Raw genomic sequence first — 20,811 nt, 5'->3', positions numbered from 1 at the left:
GCAGATTAAGGTTTTTCAAGGATTTTTGGATAAAATCTGTCCAAAATCATTGGATTCAGAGCATTGTCTCTCAAGGGTATCGAATAGGATTAAAAGTAAGACCTCCTGTGAGAAGATTTTTTTTCTCTCACACATTCCTGTAAATCCAGTAAAAGCTCAGGCTTTTCTGAAGTGTGTTTCAGACCTGGAGTCTTCAGGGGTAATCATGCCAGTTCCTCTTCAGGAACAAGGTTTGGGGTTTTTATTCAAACCTATTCATTGTGCGAAAGAAGGAAAATTTATTCAGACCAGTTCTGGATCTGAAAATGTTGAATTGTTATGTAAGAGTACCAACTTTCAAGATGGTGACTATAAGGACTATTCTGCCTTTTGTTCAGCAAGGACATTATATGTCCACAATAGACTCGCAGGATGCATACCTTCATATTCCGATTCATCCAGAACACTATCAGTTTCTGAGATTCTCTTTTCTAGACAAGCATTACCAATTTGCTGCTCTTCCATTTGGCCTAGCAACAGCTCCAAGAATCTTTTCGAAGGTTCTGGGTGCCCTACTATCTGTAATCAGAGAACAGGGTATTGCGGTGTTTCCTTATTTGGACGATTTCTTGGTACTAGCTCAGTCTTTACATACTGCAGAATCTCACACGAATCAACTAGTGTTGTTTCTTCGGAAACATGGTTGGAGGATCAATTTACCAAAAAGTTTCTTGATTCCTCAGACAAGGGTCACCTTTTTAGGTTTCCAGATAGATTCAGTGTCCATGACTCTGTCTCTAAAAGACAAGAGACGTTTAAAATTGGTTGCAGCCTGCCGGCACCTTCAGTCTCAGTCATTCCCTTCAGTGGCTATGTGTATGGAAGTTTTAGGTCTCATGACTGCAGCATCGGACGCAATCCCCTTTGCTCGTTTTCACATGAGACCTCTACAGCTTTGTATGCTGAATCAATGGTGCAGGGATTATACAAAGATATCACAATTAATATCCTTGAATCCCAATGTACGACACTCTCTGACGTGGTGGATAGATCACCATCGTTTGGTTCAAGGGGCTTCTTTTGTTCGCCCAACCTGGACTGTGATCACAACAGATGCGAGTCTTTCAGGTTGGGGAGCCGTTTGGGGGTCTCTGACAGCACAAGTGGTTTGGAAATCTCAAGAGGCGAGATTACCAATAAATATTTTAGAACTCCGTTCAATTCTCAGGGCTCTTCAGTTCTGGCCTCTACTAAAGAGAGAACCGTTCATTTGTTTTCAGACAGACAATATCACAACTGTGGCTTATGTCAATCATCAGGGTGGGACTCACAGTCCCCAAACTATGAAAGAAGTATCTCGGATACTTGCTTGGGCGGAATCCAGCTCCTGTCTAATCTCTGCGGTGCATATCCCAGGTGTAGACAATTGGGAGGCGGATTATCTCAGCCGCCAGACTTTACATCCAGGGGAGTGTTCTCTCCATCCAGATGTGTTTTCTCAGATTGTTCAGATGTGGGGGCTTCCTGAGATAGATCTCATGGCCTCTCATCTAAACAAGAAACTTCCCAGATACCTGTCCAGGTCCAGGGATGTTCAGGCGAAAGCAGCGGATGCGCTGACACTTCCATGGTGTTATCAATCTGCTTACATCTTCCCGCCTCTAGTTCTTCTTCCAAGAGTGATTTCCGAAATCATCATGGAACAGTCTTTTGTGTTGCTGGTGGCTCCAGCATGGCCACACAGGTTTTGGTATGCGGATCTGGTTCGGATGTCCAGTTGCCCGCCTTGGCCACTTCCGTTACGGCCAGACCTACTATCTCAAGGTTCGTTTTTCCATCAGGATCTCAAATCATTAAATTTGAAGGTGTGGAAATTGAACGCTTAGTTCTAAGTCATAGAGGTTTCTCTGATTCAGTGATTAATACTATGTTACAAGCTCGTAAATCTGTCTCTAGGAAGATTTATTGTAGAGTTTGGAAGGCTTACATTTCATGGTGTTCTTCTCATAAATTCTCCTGGCATTCTTTTAGAATTCCTAGAATTTTGCAGTTTCTTCAGGATGGTCTGGATAAGGGTTTGTCTGCAAGTTCCTTGAATGGACAAATCTCTGCTCTTTCTGTTTTATTTCACAGAAAAATTGCTATACTTCCTGATATACACTGTTTTGTACAGGCTTTAGTTCGTATTAAGCCTGTCATTAAGTCAATTTCTCCTCCTTGGAGTCTTAATTTGGTTTTGAAGGCGTTACAGGCTCCTCCATTTGAGCCCATGCATTCTTTGGACATTAAACTACTTTCTTGGAAAGTGTTGTTCCTTTTGGCTATCTCTTCTGCTAGAAGAATTTCTGAGCTATCTGCTCTTTCTTGTGAGTCTCCTTTTCTGATTTTTCATCAGGATAAGGCAGTTTTGCGGACTTCTTTTCAATTTTTACCTAAGGTTGTGAATTCTAACAACATTAGTAGAGAAATTGTTGTCCCTTCTTTATGTCCTAATCCTAAGAATTCTTTGGAGAGATCCTTACATTCTTTGGATGTGGTAAGAGCTTTGAAATATTATGTGGAAGCTACTAAAAATTTCAGGAAGACTTCTAGTCTATTTGTTTTATTTTCTGGTCCTAGGAAAGGTCAGAAAGCTTCTGCTGTTTCCTTGGCTTCTTGGTTGAAACTTTTGATTCATCAAGCTTATTTGGAGTCGGGTCAAACCCCGCCTCAGAGAATTACAGCTCATTCTACTAGATCAGTCTCTGCTTCATGGGCTTTTAAGAATGAAGCTTCAGTCGATCAGATTTGCAAAGCAGCCACTTGGTCCTCTTTGCATACATTTACTAAATTCTACCATTTTGATGTATTTGCTTCTTCGGAAGCAGTTTTTGGTAGAAAAGTTCTTCAGGCAGCTGTTTCAGTTTGATTCTTCTGCTTTTTTGTTTAAGTTTTTTCCTTTCAAAAGTGAAAATAAACTTATTTTTGGGTTGTGGATTATTTTCTCCGCGGAATATGGCCGTTTTTGTTTTAGTCCCTCCCTCTCTAGTGACTCTTGAGTGGAAGACTCCACATCTTGGGTATTGATATCCCATATGTCACTAGCTCATGGACTCTTGCCAATTACATGAAAGAAAACATAATTTATGTAAGAACTTACCTGATAAATTCATTTCTTTCATATTGGCAAGAGTCCATGAGGCCCACCCTTTTTTTATGGTGGTTATGATTTTTTGTATAAAGCACAATTATTTCCAAATTTCCTTTGTTGATGCTTTCTACTCCTTTCTTTATCACCCCACTGCTTGGCTATTCGTTAAACTAAATTGTGGGTGTGGTGAGGGGTGTATTTATAGGCATTTTGAGGTTTGGGAAACTTTGCCCCTCCTGGTAGGATTGTATATCCCATATGTCACTAGCTCATGGACTCTTGCCAATATGAAAGAAATTAATTTATCAGGTAAGTTCTTACATAAATTATGTTTTTTCCCCTGTGCTCACCGACCTTCAGTTTGTAGTTTTTATGTGCCTTAAACCAGTGCTCGACAAATCTGTTGGCAAAATTAGGAGCCAGTAAGAATATTTAGTAGCCAGACAGTGGTATTTGTATATTGATATATGGAGAATAATCCCAAAAGTTAGGAGCAAAGGATAGAATTCTAGGAGCCAGTGGCTCCCTGACTCCTGGGTTTGTCGAGCCCTGCCTTAAACCATTGCTTTTTTGCTGCTATTAGCTTTTGAGCACTTAGAAATGTGTTCATTCTCTCTTCACTTTGTTGCCTGATTTACCTTCTTTGCTATGGCATCCAGTGTCTAAGGAACTTTCTCATCTTTCAGTACCATTGCTTTGTTCTGCTTCCTGTTGCTGCCATTAGCGTGTGCGATCTATCTTTTTTTTTATTTTTTAAATCATCTTCTCCTTTTTATTCTTTCTCAGATCACACGGGAGCAGTATCAAGGAGCACTGATGTCCTCTATGTTAGACAGCAGCCCCCAATCTCCAGATGGAGGAACCCGCAAACCAGATAGCACGTTATCAGAGCGCAGTGAGGTCTTGGAGGATGAGACTACAAGTCTATTAAACCAGAGGAACTCTCAGAATAGCCTGCAACATAATGCTGTGTGACTGTACTGCTAGCATTTGCAGAGCATTGCTCCTCCACTGCACCACAGCAAAGGAAAGGATTTGAGGGTTTCAGACCCACACTGCAATGTGACAATTTAGAAGTACATTACTAAGCAGCACACTGCATGCAGATTCATATTTTGGAGCAATACTGCAAATCATTGAGGAGGAATGGGGGTATCGAGAAACTGTACCAGTCTCCCTTTAAGGAGTGTTTACAAGGAAATGCTCTGTATGTTCCTCATTTAGAGACTCTCTGCAGATCTCTAGTTTAGAGGCCATAACTGGGGCAGTGTTCATTCTTCCATCCATATCATAGACATTTCAATGGAAGAGCACTAGACTGACAGGATTAAGACTCTTCACATCTATGTATTGTTTGTGATAATCTGCACGGTATTAACTCAGGGAAGAATTCTGGGATATTATATGTGCGCTAAAGACTCCAGACACTCCCACTGGGGCGTAGAGGTTACGGACTGTTAGTCTTCCTGGGAGTGTGTGATACTTAGTCTTCCTGTGGGCGTGTGCTTTACCTCCTAGCATTCCCTTTTGTTCTATCAGAGCATCTCTGTTAGACCTCAAGCAAGAGCCATTTAGGCCCCAGTCTGCAGTAAATTTTAAGAGTTTATCCAGAAGTGTTCAGCCATTGGGCAATATTATATATATATTATAGAAATCAACCAGGTTTAAGGTCTGAAAGCCTCTGTGATGATCAAGGCCATTACCTCTGTAAATCAGAGTTGTTATATGTTGTCCCTGAAATAAGCTATCATTATTTTGTCTAGATTACTGAGATTAGAATTTGATGGCATGTGGTGTGGTTAATGCAGCTCCTGCTTTATAGTAATCAGATTTTAATTTGTCCACTGTGTGGGTGTTCTGGTTATCTAACTCCAAAGGTGTAAGCCACGCCACGCCACTTGTAAGTTAGTTTGAAAGTCTATAAATTACAGAATGAGGGATCCTAACTTTTTTGTTTTGATTGTTTCAGAGTAAAAGGAATTCACATTACCATAACATTCTTATGAATTTTTTTTTACAAACTGTAGGCAAGTTTCCCTCGTAGGTCTTCCATCTGCCCATTGTTACTAGTCAGGGACATTAACTAAATGTTAAGATTCATATACCAGAGCTTGTTATGTTGTCTTAGTAATAGAAGATGAATCAATGTAATTGTTTTGCAAGTTTTTACTGCATAATGGTGCCAAAAAGTGTACTTTGAATAACAGGTAAAGTGTGTTGCCTTTACCTTGCACTGGAATAATCTCTTACTCCCCAGATCTTGTTCTTGGTATGTAGTTGGCTCAGGGATGTTCCTTTCTCCAAGCAATGCTGATTTTTACCTAAACTAATGCACTCACCCCTTAACTCCTTTTCCCCTTTTGATCTCCAAGCACAAACAGTTAGAACTTGACTTACTGGTTTCTTTTTTTAAACAGTGCACACCTATTTGGGGTGCCATGGTTTTCACTGTTTTTTTCTGCTTTTTGAGATTAATTTGTGAATTTTATAATATATTTTGCAGTTCTTTATGCACTTTTAAATCTGAAACTGTTGTGAAAATGTTAATCTATAGAATTCTAATCCACTCCTGTCCTTTCCTTACAAAAAAAAGGAGCCAGTATTGCAAATGTGTTGCTCCAAACAAAAAGGGTAAAATAATGAGAATGTTTCACATTAAGCAGTTATGTACTGTTTCAGTAATACACATGGTTAATATTCTGAGAATACATTTGGCGGCAAATACGTGTATACATTTTTCTGTAATGTATTATCCCTTATTAATCAAGGGATAAGGATTTGCTAGTTGCTTAACAGTTAGACATTTGGCTGCTCCAAACAAATGTGGAAATAATAGTTCTACAGATGTCTTTAATTTGGTTTACCAAAACATGATTCTGCCTTTTTAAAGAAGAAATATAAGACACCTTGGGGTAAGGGACAATCTACACAAGCCATAAAGGTAAAGTGTTTCCTTTAGAGTCTGCAGCTCCTATATTGTAGGATGCCAGCTCAGAACATTCCTACTCAGGGATTGTTTACAGAATAATTACCAATGTGTGTGAAATTAGGAAATTATAAATTGTCCTGTTTTCCATGTAAAATGGAAAACCTTTTTGTTTTTGTTGGTTTGAATGGGTGGGAAAGAAAAAGGTACAATTTCAGATGGTTGAATGTAATTCAAATTGTTTAATTATTAAAGAACTTATTATTTAAGGCTTATTTAGTCTTTTTGATTAAGTATAAACAGTGTGTAAAATGTGTTGTAGAGTCTTCACGATGAGAAGAGGTTGGGAATATAAAGTATAGTAGGTGGTGAGTTAAGATATACTTAAAGGGACATAAAAAGAATACTCTGTCTCACATGCAAGCAACGGTGCAGTATTAAAATGCTTCATGTGTTTAACCCCTGAAAACATTAAACACCCAGCTAAAATAAGATCCCACAAGTGTATTGCTGCTCCTGAGTATACCTAGGTATGCTTTTCACAAAAGGATACCAAAAGAACAAAGTGCATTTGATTAATAAAAGTAATTTTAAAATTATCTAAAAAATGATATGCTGAACCATGAAAGTTTGTTTACTTCCATGACACCCTAACTGGTTTTACATATGTTAAAGTAATGATAAACTTAGTTTTATAGTAACAATATTTATAATCATTAAAGAGAAGGTACATTTTGATGCTAAAGTGCTTGGTTTTTAAAAATTCAATTAAAAACGGGGGCACTTTAATTTATCAAAATTTACATTTCCCTCGTTGTGAAAAAATACTTACCTTTTAATCTTGACAGCCGCTCCAGCTTCCTCCTCCGGTCGCAAAGCCCTCTTCCTGGGTCTAAAATGAGGAATCCGGCTACCTCCAATCACGTTGTTGAATAACACACTGATTCCCCCGGGGGGAGACCGTGATTGGAGGATGACTGATCTATCATTTCTGACGTCAGAAATGGCTTGCGACAACCGGGGGAAGCTGGAGCGGCTGTCAAGTTTAAAAGGTAAGTATTTTTTTACAACGAGTAAAATGTAAATTTTGATGAATTAAAGTGCCCCTGTTTTTAATCGAATTTTTAAAAACCGGGCACTTTAGCATCAAAATTTACATTCACTTTAAGTAAAAGATGGGCACTTTAATTCCTGAAATGCATTGTAAATGCTTAATTTTTTAATAATTACTCTTTCGTGTTTTTATATATTGCGCCGTTCCTCCGCCTGTAACAGATACTTTCTGTCTTTACTGACAATTCAGGCTGTAGCCAATTTTATCTTGCCCCTTTGGCGACCAGCAAGTTAATGTTAATAATGCCCCTGGTTTTGTTTGCTCATGCGTTACTATTAACTTGTTGGACACCAAAGGGGGCACAATACGATTGGTTACAACCTGAATCGTCAGTGAAGACTGAAATAGAGTATGTTACGGGCAAAGGAGCGGCGCAATAAAAACATGAAACTGTAATTATAAAAAAAAATGTGTTTGCAATGCTTTTCATGAATGAAAGTGCCCATCTTTTACTTTATGATTACAAATAATTATTACTGTAAACGATAAAGTTAACCATCACTTTAACTTAACTTTTATATGTGAGCTGGGAGCATTTTCAATAGTATTGTAATTAATTGCCTGCATGTACATGCACTACCTTTTCATAAATATTTTCTCTTAAAATAATAAAAAAAAAACAGACCACTATTTGTATATTCTACTCTAATGGCTACTTTCCATTTATATTTTATAAGTTCCCTTTATATTTATCTAACAAGCGCCCCCAGTGGTTGCATAAACGCATGAACTAAACAGTTGTGTCCACCAGAAATGAGAGCATTCTGATCTTCACATGCTGCTAGAGGTCATATCACTATAAGGTCTGAAGGTTTAGTGACCTAACCACTTATTAAATGAAAACTAGTAAAACAAGACTGTTAATGGTGCTCATTGACTTTTTCCCTTACTGTGGTTTACAACGAGTTTTTGCTTTTTAATAGCATTTCCAATGTTTCCAAATAGTTCAAAACTGATAGAGGGGGAAAAAAGTAAAACCTTGTGTGTATGAAACTTGATAGCCTGAAAAATGTGTGGCTATTTTTTTTTTTAAATACAGGCATTAAAGTTGAACCCTTTATAAAACTATAAAGAACCTGGTTTAAACAGAAACAATCTTAAAAAAATCTTTACTTTAAGGTATTACTAATATGTAAATAAATGCGTTAATAGTATTTAATGTACAGATCCATTTTGATACTTCCATAGTGTAATTTATTTTATTTCGTTAAATCTGATTACTGAACTGCAGTGGGTCCTATATTCTTTAAAGATATTTACCCAACTGCAGCCTGCTGTACTTGAAAAATTGTGAAACCTGTGTAAATCAGTTAAAAGCAGAAGGAAAGGCGTCTTGGTACAAAACCCATACATCTGCTCACTTTGCTGACATGTACACTTTGGCTACGTTTAAGATATGTGCCCACTGCCCAACCACAGATCTCCAAGTCTAAAAATTAAAAAGCATGTTTTATTTAGGACACCTTTTCTCCAATGATGTCACGTATTAAAATAGCTTTTGTATATATAGTAAAAAACCATTTTTGTATTGATTTAATAATTTGTGTGTGTGTATATATGTATATATATATATATATATATATATATGTGTGTGTGTGTATGTATGTATATATATATATATGTATATATATATATATATATATATATATATTACTTTTTGTATATGTGTGTGTAGGTTTTTGACATCGCATTAACATAAAGCCGCACTTATAGGCCTCTAGCACCCAAGGGGTTAATCGCTAAAGGGGCCGACAATAAATTCCGCATATTTTTCTGCATGAAGGCGAACACTAACGAGTTAAAGATTGGCGATTCTTCCTCTTGTTTACAGCCGCTCTAACTGTAGCACCGCCTCTTTGCCTCACCTTCATAATTGTATTGGTTGCTATTCTTCAGTCACGTTGCCATTTGTTGCCTTATTTCTCCTTGCGTGCTATTTTATTGGAGGAGGATACTTTAGAGGCGTGGCTGCTCTGCCTCCACCATCATGGCGGCGGCGGCGGCGTTTATAATTCTTCTGGTTGTCAGTATAGGGGCAAATGGGGTAGCGTCACGATTAGGAAATCCAGGGGATGAGGCGCTAAGGCTTGAGGAGGGCGTCGGGGTGTCCATGAACAATGGAGTGATAAGGGCCCAACCGGGCTCTGTCATTCGCCTGCGGCTTTTTGGCAATGACACCTGGCCCTGGGTCTCCATAGGTCCTCCCGGAGGCCACACTTGTTCCTCTGGTGTGGTGGCCTCACCATTGCGATTGCTTGAATTTCGGGTCTGTGGGGAGCATTCCGCGCTCATCACTTTACAAGCCCTACATGGTGAGAAAAGCCTAATGTATCCCCTGTGTATCCGCAGAGGTGGTAGCTGGGCTCCTTATTCCGAAGGTGACAGTCTGATTACGGTGCTGGGAGTTGGGGAAGAGGAGAATCAGTCATGGGTAGAAGGAGACAAACTTTGTGCACCGGGAACCCATAGCTCTAGAGCAAATATCAAGGAAAATAACCCCTCTGTTGCAGCTCAGGATAGTGAGGGACAGCAATCATTGGCACCTTGGCTCCTGGCCCTTCTTATAGCTATACTCCTCCTGCTTTCAGGATTAGTTAGGGGTCTGCAGCTAAGTACCCTTGCTTTGGAACCCCCAGAGCTTGGTCTTTTACGTGACTGGGGTTCACCATCAGAAAGACATGGGGCTGCCCGCATAGATATGCTTCGGACACGTTGGGGGGGCTACACATTGATCTCTATGCTAGCACTATCCTGCCTCACTAATGCAGCTGTAGCTGTCCTCCTGTGCCATGCAATTGGCTCAATCGCAAGTTCAATCTTTTCTGCAGCAGGGCTTCTCCTGCTGGCTGGAGAAGCTCTGCCAGCTGCGGTTAGCTCTCGCTGGGGCCCATCTTTGGCTCCTAAAAGCCTTTGGCTCACTCATTTCTTTATGCTTTTGGCAGGGATCATCTCTTTTCCTCTGTCTTTGCTGTTGGAGATAGTTTTTAGACAGGATCCTAGCTGTTGCCGTCTTAGGCTGAAAATTCTAGAGATGGCACGTTGTGGAGACCCATACAGCGAGTTGGTGAGGGATGAATTCAGCAAAGGAGCCCTGAAAAACAGGACAGTGGAGGACATCCTGACACCTGTAAATGAGTGTTTCATGCTGCCCAATGATGCATTGCTGGATTTCAGCACCATGTCCAGCATCATGGAGAGTGGTTACACCCGCATCCCTGTGTATGAAAATGAGAGGTCCAACATTGTTGACATCCTGTATGTGAAAGACTTGGCCTTTGTTGATGCAGATGATTGCACACCCTTGAGCACCATCACTCGCTTCTACAGTCACCCTGTCCACTTTGTGTTCAGTGACACCAAACTGGACGCTGTGCTGGAGGAGTTCAAGAAGGGTGAGGGGACTGTTGCTGTGCTGAAGCTGGTGTGTGTATTCTTCTAACTTTGCTTGAGTGTTTGTACATCCCTTAAACAATCTTCATCAGTGTGTACCGTAAGGAAGATGAAAGAACTGTTAGCATAAATCTTAAAGTAGGAGGGATGGTTGAAAATTCAGGGAAATTGGGATGAACCACCAGTTCTATTATAGTGAGGTATTGTGTGCCCTGTCTTTGTCATATGCTATATTGAAAGTGTGTTCTTCCCAGCATGGTTCCTTTTCTTAATGTAGTTTTCCTTTTGTATAATGTTGTTTCCTTTTTTGGTATTTTGTGTCTTACAGGTAAATCACACATGGCCATTGTACAGAAGGTGAACAATGAAGGAGAAGGTGACCCGTTTTATGAGGTGATGGGATTGGTGACACTAGAGGATGTCATTGAGGAGATCATTAAATCAGAAATCTTGGATGAATCTGAAGATTGCAGTAAGTATATGATGTGTATGTAGTTTAAAGCCATTATTGGATAGAAGTGCTGCATTTTCTATTAATTTTAGTAACTTTATTGTTGAGCCGTAATACTATTCTCAAGCTGTTTTTACACTTTTGTGCTCCCCGAGTTTAACCCCTTAATGACCACAATGCACCCTGTATGTCACTGGTCGTTAAGGGTTTTTTCAGGACATAACAGCACAAGTCTAGCAAGAACACGCTATTAATGCACTCCCTCCAGCAGGCTTTGTGGAATAGAGCAGTCTCAACGCTGGTGGCAAGACCGTGCTATAAAACAATCAAGTCCCAAAAAAAGGCCAGTGACATACAGGGTACGTCGCTGGTCCTTAAGGGGTTAAGGTTTATTTCAGTATGTTTTCTGTGTGTGACCTACACTGGTATGTTGTTTTTTTGTTTTTCATCAGTTCACTGACTTTCAGCAATTAATTTAGGTTTAAATATAGATTACAATGCCAAAAAGACACAACTTGGACATGGTTTTATGTAATTCGCTTTTGGATACATGGTACATTGCATGTGAGTCATTTATAGAAATTTAGTATTCACCAAATATACCATTTTTATACCAATAATCTTCTATATATCTTTCTTAAAACATCACTTGTTTCTACACACATTTTTAATTTATTAGGATATTTCCCAAAATAAACACGTTTGAGGGTAAACATTGAGAAGTGGGGGTGACAATTATTACTATGATTACATGGCAGCTGTAGAGTGCATGGATATACTAATGGATCTGTCAAGTTATTATTGTCAAAGTGATGTAATAAGCACCTGGTTATGTGGCCCCTCAAATGAAAGCAGCAACTCCAGATTTTTACAAGTATGATCACTTTCCCCTTTTAGTGCATATACGAGGTTGCTGGTTTCTCTCTTGCAGCCTAGAACTCTCTTACTGTCATCTAGTAGAAAGAAGATTGCTACTTTTATAACAATTACCTGTTACAATGAGGTACTTGTTCCTCTTTTGAAAGATAGGCATTTTCTTATTGTGTGTGTAGTGTGTGTTGTATTTAGGGAATATAGGCTCATATGGAGTCCCTCATTCAATAAATACATTAGGTAGGTGATTGCTATAAAAATGGTAAATGCCTATTAATCATTTGCCTACGCGTGCCGAGAATGGGTCGTTATGCAAACTGCTGCCTCTGAATGCATTACGACCCGTTCTCACCGGGGGGAACCACTGATCACAGCACAGTATCAGCGATTGCCCTGCACTGTAGACCTGATAGTTGGTGGCATAGTGGGTAGCACTCCCAGAGCTACATGGGAGTGTCAGATGTCCAATCCAATGTGTGTGGTGACATGAGTGGGGGAGGGCAACAAGACATGCAGTTAAGGGAGCTGGATGAGGGGTTGCTGTTCAAACCTCTTAATCGCAGCTCCCTTTCAAGCCACAGACCCCTAATTTGAAAGAGAATTGCCGGATCTTTCAAATGATGGTGGTTTTGGAAATAAAGTACAAAGCAGATATTTAAAAAAAAAAAAGTTTAAAAACAATACATTATGTACAGTACAGTTGTGTCTAGTAGACAAATCCATCTCTAAAATAAAATAAAAACCATTAAATATTATCTACTAAAAGCTTTACAAATATATACATTTTATTTCCAGTGTTTAACACAGCCATGAAATATCCTATACTATAAAAGGCCAAGTGTGTTTGTCCGAAGCTTTCATGCGCAGTAGAGACAGCACGAGGACAATCACACCTGGCCTTAAATCCCTACCTGATCTGCCGACTGCTGTGAGCGGGGGCATGGTCGACCGTGAAGGGGGCGTGGCCTAGTGGGGAAGGCCTGTGAAATGGGCGGAGCCTAGCGAGAAGGCCTATGAAGGGGCAGATCCTAGCGTGAAGGTGCGCAAACGGGAGGAGGGGGGGAGACGGAGGGGAGATGTGTAGAGAGAGGGGGGGGAGATAGAGAGGGGAGAGAGAGAAGGGAGAGAAAGAGGGGAGGGGAGAGAGAAAGAAAGGAGATGTGAATGGAGAGAAAGAGGGAGAGAGAGAGGGAGAGAGAAAGAGAGAGGGGAGAGAGAAAGAGAGAGGGGAGATGGAGAGAGAGAAAGAGAGAGGGAAGATAGGGAGAGAGAGCGCAAAAGAGGGGGGGGAGAGAGAGAAAGCAAAAGAGAGTGGGAGGGAGAGAAAGCAAGGGGTGGGACCACTGTACTGCAAAAAATGGCACGTGTGAACGGGTTTTAGAACTAGTAAATATAATAATAGTATATTCTGAATCTACTGGGCCTACTGAAAAAAACAATATAGAATATGTGTGGCTCATTCACTAAAATTTGACTTGCAATAGTGTTTAAATGGAAGTAGCAAAAAAAGCTAAAAACTGGCTTAGTACTGAGGTGTGAAAATGGCTTAGCAGCGAAAGGGTTATTATAGTCGAAAATTAGAGCTTCTCATTTTTAGACTAGCGGCCTACTCAATGCTTTGCGTGTTGCATGCGATACTTAAAAGGACATGAAACACAACATTTTTCTTTCATTATTCAGATAGTTATCAATTTACTTCTATTAAATTTACAATCTGAAACAAATAAAGAAGACACCTCATGCACATCAATAGGTCAACAATGTAAGTCACCAAGCAGGAGAAACAGGGTACTCACATCTTGCTGCAACTCTTCTGTTTGCTGCTAGACACCAGCTAGAGATACAGTGCTTCAGTTCACTGACTCAAGGCTGCTGGAACCAATAGAACCCTCTGGGAGACATTTTTTCACATTGAGTAGCTGAAAATGATTCTGTTGTACACTAATAAACGGTTAAAAGTCTAAATATTTTATTAAAAACAAAAACTGTATTTACAATAAATGCTGAGGGCTAATCAATATGTTAAACCCCCATATGAAACACATTTCTCGGCAGAAGCCATTTCATCAGGCATGTTTAACAATCATAAACAGCTACTCTATATCTACATATGCAACCACATTGGTGATCTGGAGGCATGATTAACATTGTGTTGACCATTGATTGGCATAGTTTCATACAACATAATATATTGCTCCTAACCTGCCCCCCTTTATTGATACATATTTTTTATGTGTTACAAAATCATTCACAGGTTTCATATATTAGCGTTCTGGAATATGAATAGTGATACAGCAACAAAGGGGGCAGGATCAACAGTGGACCAGATGATAAATGTCTATAGACATCCAATTACTGAGTATTCCCAACATCCTATCAAATTTACTCTGCTCATACTAATAGTTTGTGTTACATAACATCACCCGACTGTGATTCTAATATAGTCCAAAAATCAAGGGGTATATCTACCCACGTGTTCAAAGGATAACATAAACAGACTTATAAGGCATATCACTCTACATGTCACGCAAACATGCTCTTGCACGGTTCAGATATATTAGGCAGACAATCATCAAATTCTCATTCATACACACATTATTTGAATCTTTATTATGCACTTGCACTTTTCAGATATATATTACATCTGCCCAATTGGGTAGACGAGCATCACATTCTTATTCATACACTCGGTTCATATGAACCACCATTCATTATTTCCAAATGTGTAATGTGTGTTTAAAGGGACACCCAACCCAAATTGTTTCTTTCATGATTCAGATAGAGCATGACATTTTAAGCAACTTTCTAATTGACTCCTATTACCACTTTTTCTTCATTCTCTTGCTATCTTTATTTAAAAAGCAGGAATGTAAATCTTAACAGCCAGCCCATTTTAGGTTCAGCACCATGGATAGCGCTTGCTTATTGGTGGCTTACATTTAGCCACCAATAAGCAAGCATAACCCAGGTTCTCAACCAAAAATAGCCCGGCTTCTATGCATTAAATTCCTGCTTTTTAAATAAAGATAGCAAGAGAACAAAGAAAAATTGATAATAGGAGTAAATAAGAAAGTTGCTTAAAAGGACATGCTCTCTCTGAATCATGAAAGAAAAAAATTGGGTTTAGTGTCCCTTTAATACTCATGTGATAACACTTAAGTGTATTTGGATCACTTATTGCTATTTTCATACTGGTAATGTGAGTCTAATACGTAAGACAGATGGTGCATTCTATGACATATCGTTGGGTTCATCATGATAAATACATTCTGTATATTGCGCTCCATGTAGAGCGATATGCCTTATAAGTCTGTTTATGTTATCCTTTGAACACATGTGGGTAGACATACCCCTTGATTTTTTTATTGGATTAGAATTACAGATTCAGGTGATGTTGTTACATCACACAGATTATTAGTATATGAGCGTAGTAATTTGATTGGAGATTGGGAATACACCGTTAATTAGTAACTGGATGTCTGTAGACATTAATCATCTGTTCCACTGTTAATATGTATCAATACAGGGGGCAGGTTAGGAGCTGTTTCTCATTATATATTATGTTATATGAAACTAACATTGTGCTGACCATTGATTAGGATAACAATGCCTCCAGATCACTGATTGGTTACATATGTAGATCTAAAGTAGCTGTTCATGATTGTTAAACATGCCTGATGACACAGCTTCGGCCGAGAAACATGTTGCATGTGGGGTTTTAACATATTGGTTAGCTCTCATCATTTGTTATACATACAGTTTTTGTGTGTTTTTAACAATTATTGAGACTTTTAAAACCGTTTATTAGTGTACAATAGAATCCTTTTCAGCTACTTGGATGTGAAAAACAGTCTCCCAGAGGGTTCCATTGGTTCCAGCAGCCTTGAGTCAGTATACTGGAGTACTATATATCTCTAGTTGGCATCTATCAGCAAATAAAGAGCACTGCAGCAAGATGTGAGTACCCTTTTTTTGTCCTGCCTGGTGATTCTTTATTTGTTTTGGATTGTGGATTTCTAGTCGGTTGGAAGAGCAGCAGGCTGCTTTTGTGCCTGACCTCAAAGGGATACTAAACCCAATTTGTTTCTTTCATGGTTCATATAGAGCATGCAATTTTAGGCAACTTTCTAATTTACTCCTATTGTCAATTGTTCTTCGTTCTCTTGGTATCTTTATTTGAAAAAGAAGGCATCTAAGCTAAGGAGCCAGCCAATTTTTGGTTTAGCACCATGCACAGCACTTGTTTATTGGTGCTGTCCAATCAGCAAGGACAACCCAGGTTGTGAATAAAAAATGAGCCGGCTTCTAAACTTACATTCTTGCTTTTCAAATAAAGATAGCAAGAGAATGAAGAAAAATTGATAATAGGAGTAAATTAGAAAGTTGCTTAAAATTGCATGCTCTATCTGAATTATGAAAGAAAAAAATTGCGTTCAGTGTCCCTTCAATGAAAGACTCTCTTTGTTCCCTCATCGATTTGGGACAATATTATTCCGTTTGTGAGGACATTATATACAGGGAGGTGATTTCTCTATGTGCTATTGACTTTGTTGTATCATTGCACAATACCTTCCTTTTGTTTGTCTTAGTTTCAATTAGGAACATATTAGAGCTGGGCGATATGGGGGGGATTGCGATTTTATCGCTATTTTCTTATAAATTACTATAACACCTTAATTTTGCACACGTGGACTGGTGTTACTGTAGCATGAGAGTGGCCCATCGGAATTGAGCACCGTCACAACACCAGCTTTTTCATTACAGGTAGTGTTGTGGGATGGATCATGATACTTCCTGTTCTGTCACTACAGTTCCTGTGAGCCCCACGTCTTCACATCTGAGGGAAAATATTAACTTGTTCTAATGTTTAAAATGCATGGAGGTCCCTGGGAGGCAGCTTAGAAAATACTATTTCAAATTAAAACAGTGCATAATAAAGTGGTACTTTATTAGCGTTTTAGCCTCTCAGCTGCCTCCTAGGGACCTCCATGCATTTTAAACATTAGAACAAGTTAATATTTTCCCTCAGATGTGAAGACGTGGGGCTCACAGGAACTGTAGTGACAGAACAGGAAGTATCACGATCCATCCCACAGCACTACCTGTAATGAAAAAGCCGGTGTCGTGTTGGTGCTTAATTCCGATGGGCCACTCTCATGCTACAGTAACACCAGTCCACCAATCACCTGCTAGAGACACCTCCTTCCAAGTCTATGTCCCGCCCCTCCTCCCCGGGACCATCCCAGGAGTGCTGACTGCTCAGAGGGAGAGACACGTTACGTGTGCGCTCAGGATCTTCTCTTCAGTTGCTGCTAAGCCTGTTCACATGGGGCGAGTGATGTCACTTTTTGGCGGGGCTAAAAATCGCATACTCTCGCGGTGTTTAAACCACAGCGATTAATCGCGGTTTAAAACCGTAACCGCGATTAATCGTGCAGCCCTAGATCATATCTGTTTGTATATACCCAATAAGGTAGGGATGACCGCCCCTGGTAATTTAACTATCAAACTAATTTTTTTTTTTCTCAAACATGCTTTCTTTGTTCTCTTGGCATTCTTTGTTTAAAAGATACCTAGATAGATAGCATGCACATGACTGAAGCACTACATGACAGGAAAGAGTGCAGCCATCTAGTGCTCTTGCTAATGTATAACATTGTTGCAAAACTGCTGCCATATAGTGCTGCAGACACGTGCACACTCCTGAGCTTACGTCTCTACTTTTCAACAAAGGATAACAAGAAAGCAAAGACATTTATAATAGAAGTAAATTGGAAAGTTGTTTAAAATTGAATACTCTATCTGATTTATAGAAGCACAACAGTCTTTAAATAATGTAAATATATAACATTACTGTCACAAAATATATCCAATAAATAATCCAATATATAACAGGCCAATTTATTTTGTATTAAGGTGGCTCTAAGACAATCCAGTGTTAACTGCACTGAAGCAAGTGGTATAAAAGCACTTTAGAGATGTTCAAATCAAAGTAAAGATTTTTTTTAACTAAGTTTACTTTTGTCCTGATACATTAAGATAAGAAGGGATGAGATAAGTGAATTGTGACATTTGTGAGTTTACTTCCCATGCAGCACACAAGGTGAAGAAGAAACGTGCACCATTGCAGCCTCTCTCTATTCCCAGAGGAGGAGAGGACCTGTCCTTTTTCAAAACTTGCGACACGGAACAGAAGGTCAAGATTTCTCCACAGCTCTTGCTGGCAACCCAACGTTTCCTGTCTCAGGGTTTGTAGCCTCTACATATGCTATAACATTTGTCACAATTTCTTTCTAATAACACAGTGAGTCCAAGGATCATCTAATTACTATTGGGAATATTACTCCTGCCCAGCAGGAGGCGGCAGAGTACCACAGCAAAGCTGTTAAATATCACCTCCCTTCCCTCCACCCCCAGTCATTCTCTTTGCCTACGTTAAGAGAAAGGAGGTAGTAAAGTTTAGGTGTCTGGAAGAAGATTCTTCTTTTAAGATTTTATTATTTTTCAGCAGTACAAGCTTGTCCTGCTTTTCTCCTGGGGTGTAGCCGTAGTCCATGTCAGTCTCTTCAGTAGAGCAGTTGTGGCTTTTAAGCAATGGGAACTTGTGGGGTACAATCCTCACTGCACCTCCCATGTAGTTAATGCTGCCCTAATATTGAAAGCCTGAGTAAGATTACTCAGTCTTTATCTCTTTTTCCACAGGTCCATGTGAGGGAGCATGCCTCTCAAACCTAGTGAGCTGCCTTGCTGCCTGGCAGAATACATTAAGGTAAGTGCTATTTCTCTTGTAAGGTGTATCCAGTCCACGGATTCATACATTACTTGTGGGATATTCTCCTTCCCAACAGGAAGCTGCAAGAGGATCACCCACAGCAGAGCTGTCTATATAGCTCCTCCCCTAACTGCCACCCCCAGTCATTCTCTTGCAGCTCTCGACAAGGGAAGTAGCTAGAGAGATGTGGTGCATTAATGTAGTTTATCTTCAATCAAAAGTTTATTATTTTCAAATGGTACCGGAGTTGTACTATTTTAGCCTCAGGCAGAAAGTTGAAGAAGAGTCTGAGGTTTTTGATGATCTTAGCGGTTTGTAACTAAGATCCACTGCTGTTCTCACACATAACTGAAGAGATGGGTAACTTCAGCTGGGGGAATAGCGTGATTTAATAACGATTGGTATCATGCTTGCTGTAAAGGGTAATATTTTTGTTATTTACTCTCATTACTGAATAGATATAACGTTTGCTTGATGTATATAAACGTTTATTACAAATGGTGATAAAACTTTATTCTGGTGCCCAGTTTTTCCACATGGCTGACTAGATTTTGCCTAGGGATAGTTTTTTAAGGCCCTCTCACTGTGAGTACAGGTTGGGGGGGGGGGGGGCCTATTTTCGTGCCTAAATTGCGCAGTAGTTTTTGCAGCTTGAGACATCCAGCTTCCCTGAAGGAGTCCCCTGAACATATAGGACCTCTCTAAAGGGTTTTTGTGCCTTCCAAAGTCGTCGTATGGGCAGGTAGGAGTCACAATAGAGCTGTGGCAGTTGGTTGTGACTGTTTAAAAACGTTTATATCGTTTTTTTTGATCCGGTTTTGAAACTAAGGGGTTAATCATCCATTTGCAAGTGGGTGCAATGCTATTTCAGTCTATTATACACACTGTAAAAATTTCGTAAAATTTACTGCTTTTTTCACTGTTTTGCAGTTTCTGTGATTGTTTTTTTTCTCTTAAAGGCACAGTACCGTTTTTATTTTTTGCTTGTTCAGTTATTAAAGTGTTTTCCAAGCTTGCTGGTCTAATTACTAGTCTGTTTAAACATGTCTGACATAGAGGAAACTCATTGTTCATTATGTTTAGAAGCCATTGTGGAACCCCCTCTTAGAATGTGTACCAAATGCACTGATTTTACTATAGATTGCAAAGACCATATTCTGGCTTTAAAAAATTTATCACCAGAAGAAATTGACAAGGAGGAAGTTATGCCGTCTAACTCTCCCCACGTGTCAGAACCTATAACTCCCGCTCAGGGGACGCCAAGTACATCTAGCGCGCCCATTGCGTATACCTTGCAAGACATGGCGGCAGTTATGAATCATACCCTTACAGAGGTATTATCTAAACTGCCAGGATTGCAAGGAAAGCGAGACAGCTCTGGGACTAGAATAAATACAGAGCTCTCTGACGCTTTAGTAGCTATGTCTGATACACCCTCACAATGTACTGAAGCTGAAGCAGGGGAGCTTCAATCTGTGAGTGATTTTTCTGATTCAGGGAAGATACTTCAACCTGATTCTGATATGTCTACATTTAAATTTAATCTTGAGCACCTCCGCATATTACTCAGGGAGGTCTTAGCAACTCTGGACGACTGTGACACTATTGTAGTCTTGTTTTTATTCAACAAGGTTTTATTCTCCAGCCTCTTGCATGCATTGCCCCAGTCACTGCTGCTGCGGCTTTCTGGTTTGAGTCTATAGAGGAGGCTCTACAGGTTGAAACCCTGTTGGAAGATATTATTGACAAGCTTAGGGCCCTTAAGCTAGCCAATTCATTTGTTTCTGACACCGTTGTTCATTTAACCAAACTATAACGGCTAAAAATTCAGGTTTTGCTATTCAGGCCCGTAGGGCGCTATGGCTTAAATCCTGGTCAGCTGACGTGACTTCAAAGTCTAAACTTCTCAACATTCCCTTCAAAGGACAGACCCTATTCTGGCCTGGACTGAAGGAGATCATTTCTGACATCACTGGAGGAAAAGGTCACACCCTTCCTCAAGACAGGTCCAACAAATTAAGAATCAAACAGTCTAATTTTCAGCCCTTTAGAAACTTCAAGAGTGACGCAGCTTCAACTTCCTCTAACACAAAGCAAGAGGGAACTTTTGCCCAGTCTAAGGCGGTCTGGAGACCTAACCAGGCTTGGAACAAGGGGAAACAGGCCAAAAAGCCTA

At 39.7% G+C, this 20,811-nt stretch overlaps 2 protein-coding genes across 3 annotated transcripts in view; both read left to right on the top strand.

Annotated features, from left to right (window-relative positions):
- The window catches only part of LOC128663473 (metal transporter CNNM4), a 159,512-nt gene extending 153,202 nt beyond the window's left edge, over positions 1 to 6,310 (top strand). Inside the window, exon 8 of one of the 2 annotated variants that reach the window (XM_053717817.1) lies at positions 3,896 to 6,310. In XM_053717817.1, coding sequence (XP_053573792.1) covers positions 3,896 to 4,084 — 189 coding nt within the window. In that variant the 3' untranslated portion in view covers positions 4,085 to 6,310. The remainder of the gene's footprint in view (positions 1 to 3,895) is intronic. The other variant, XM_053717818.1, reaches the window with a different exon arrangement.
- Positions 6,311 to 9,099: 2,789 nt separating this feature from the next.
- Positions 9,100 to 20,811, top strand: part of CNNM3 (cyclin and CBS domain divalent metal cation transport mediator 3) — a 91,759-nt gene continuing 80,047 nt past the window's right edge. Inside the window, exons 1-3 of the mRNA XM_053717816.1 lie at positions 9,100 to 10,541; positions 10,868 to 11,011; positions 17,959 to 18,111. Coding sequence (XP_053573791.1) covers positions 9,137 to 10,541; positions 10,868 to 11,011; positions 17,959 to 18,111 — 1,702 coding nt within the window. The 5' untranslated portion in view covers positions 9,100 to 9,136. The remainder of the gene's footprint in view (positions 10,542 to 10,867; positions 11,012 to 17,958; positions 18,112 to 20,811) is intronic.

Source organism: Bombina bombina, chromosome 6 (assembly GCF_027579735.1).
Source record: "Bombina bombina isolate aBomBom1 chromosome 6, aBomBom1.pri, whole genome shotgun sequence".
Classification (NCBI taxonomy): domain Eukaryota; kingdom Metazoa; phylum Chordata; class Amphibia; order Anura; family Bombinatoridae; genus Bombina; species Bombina bombina.
The sequence above is the reverse complement of the archived record's forward strand: the minus strand, read 5'-3'. Positions and strand labels throughout refer to the sequence as shown.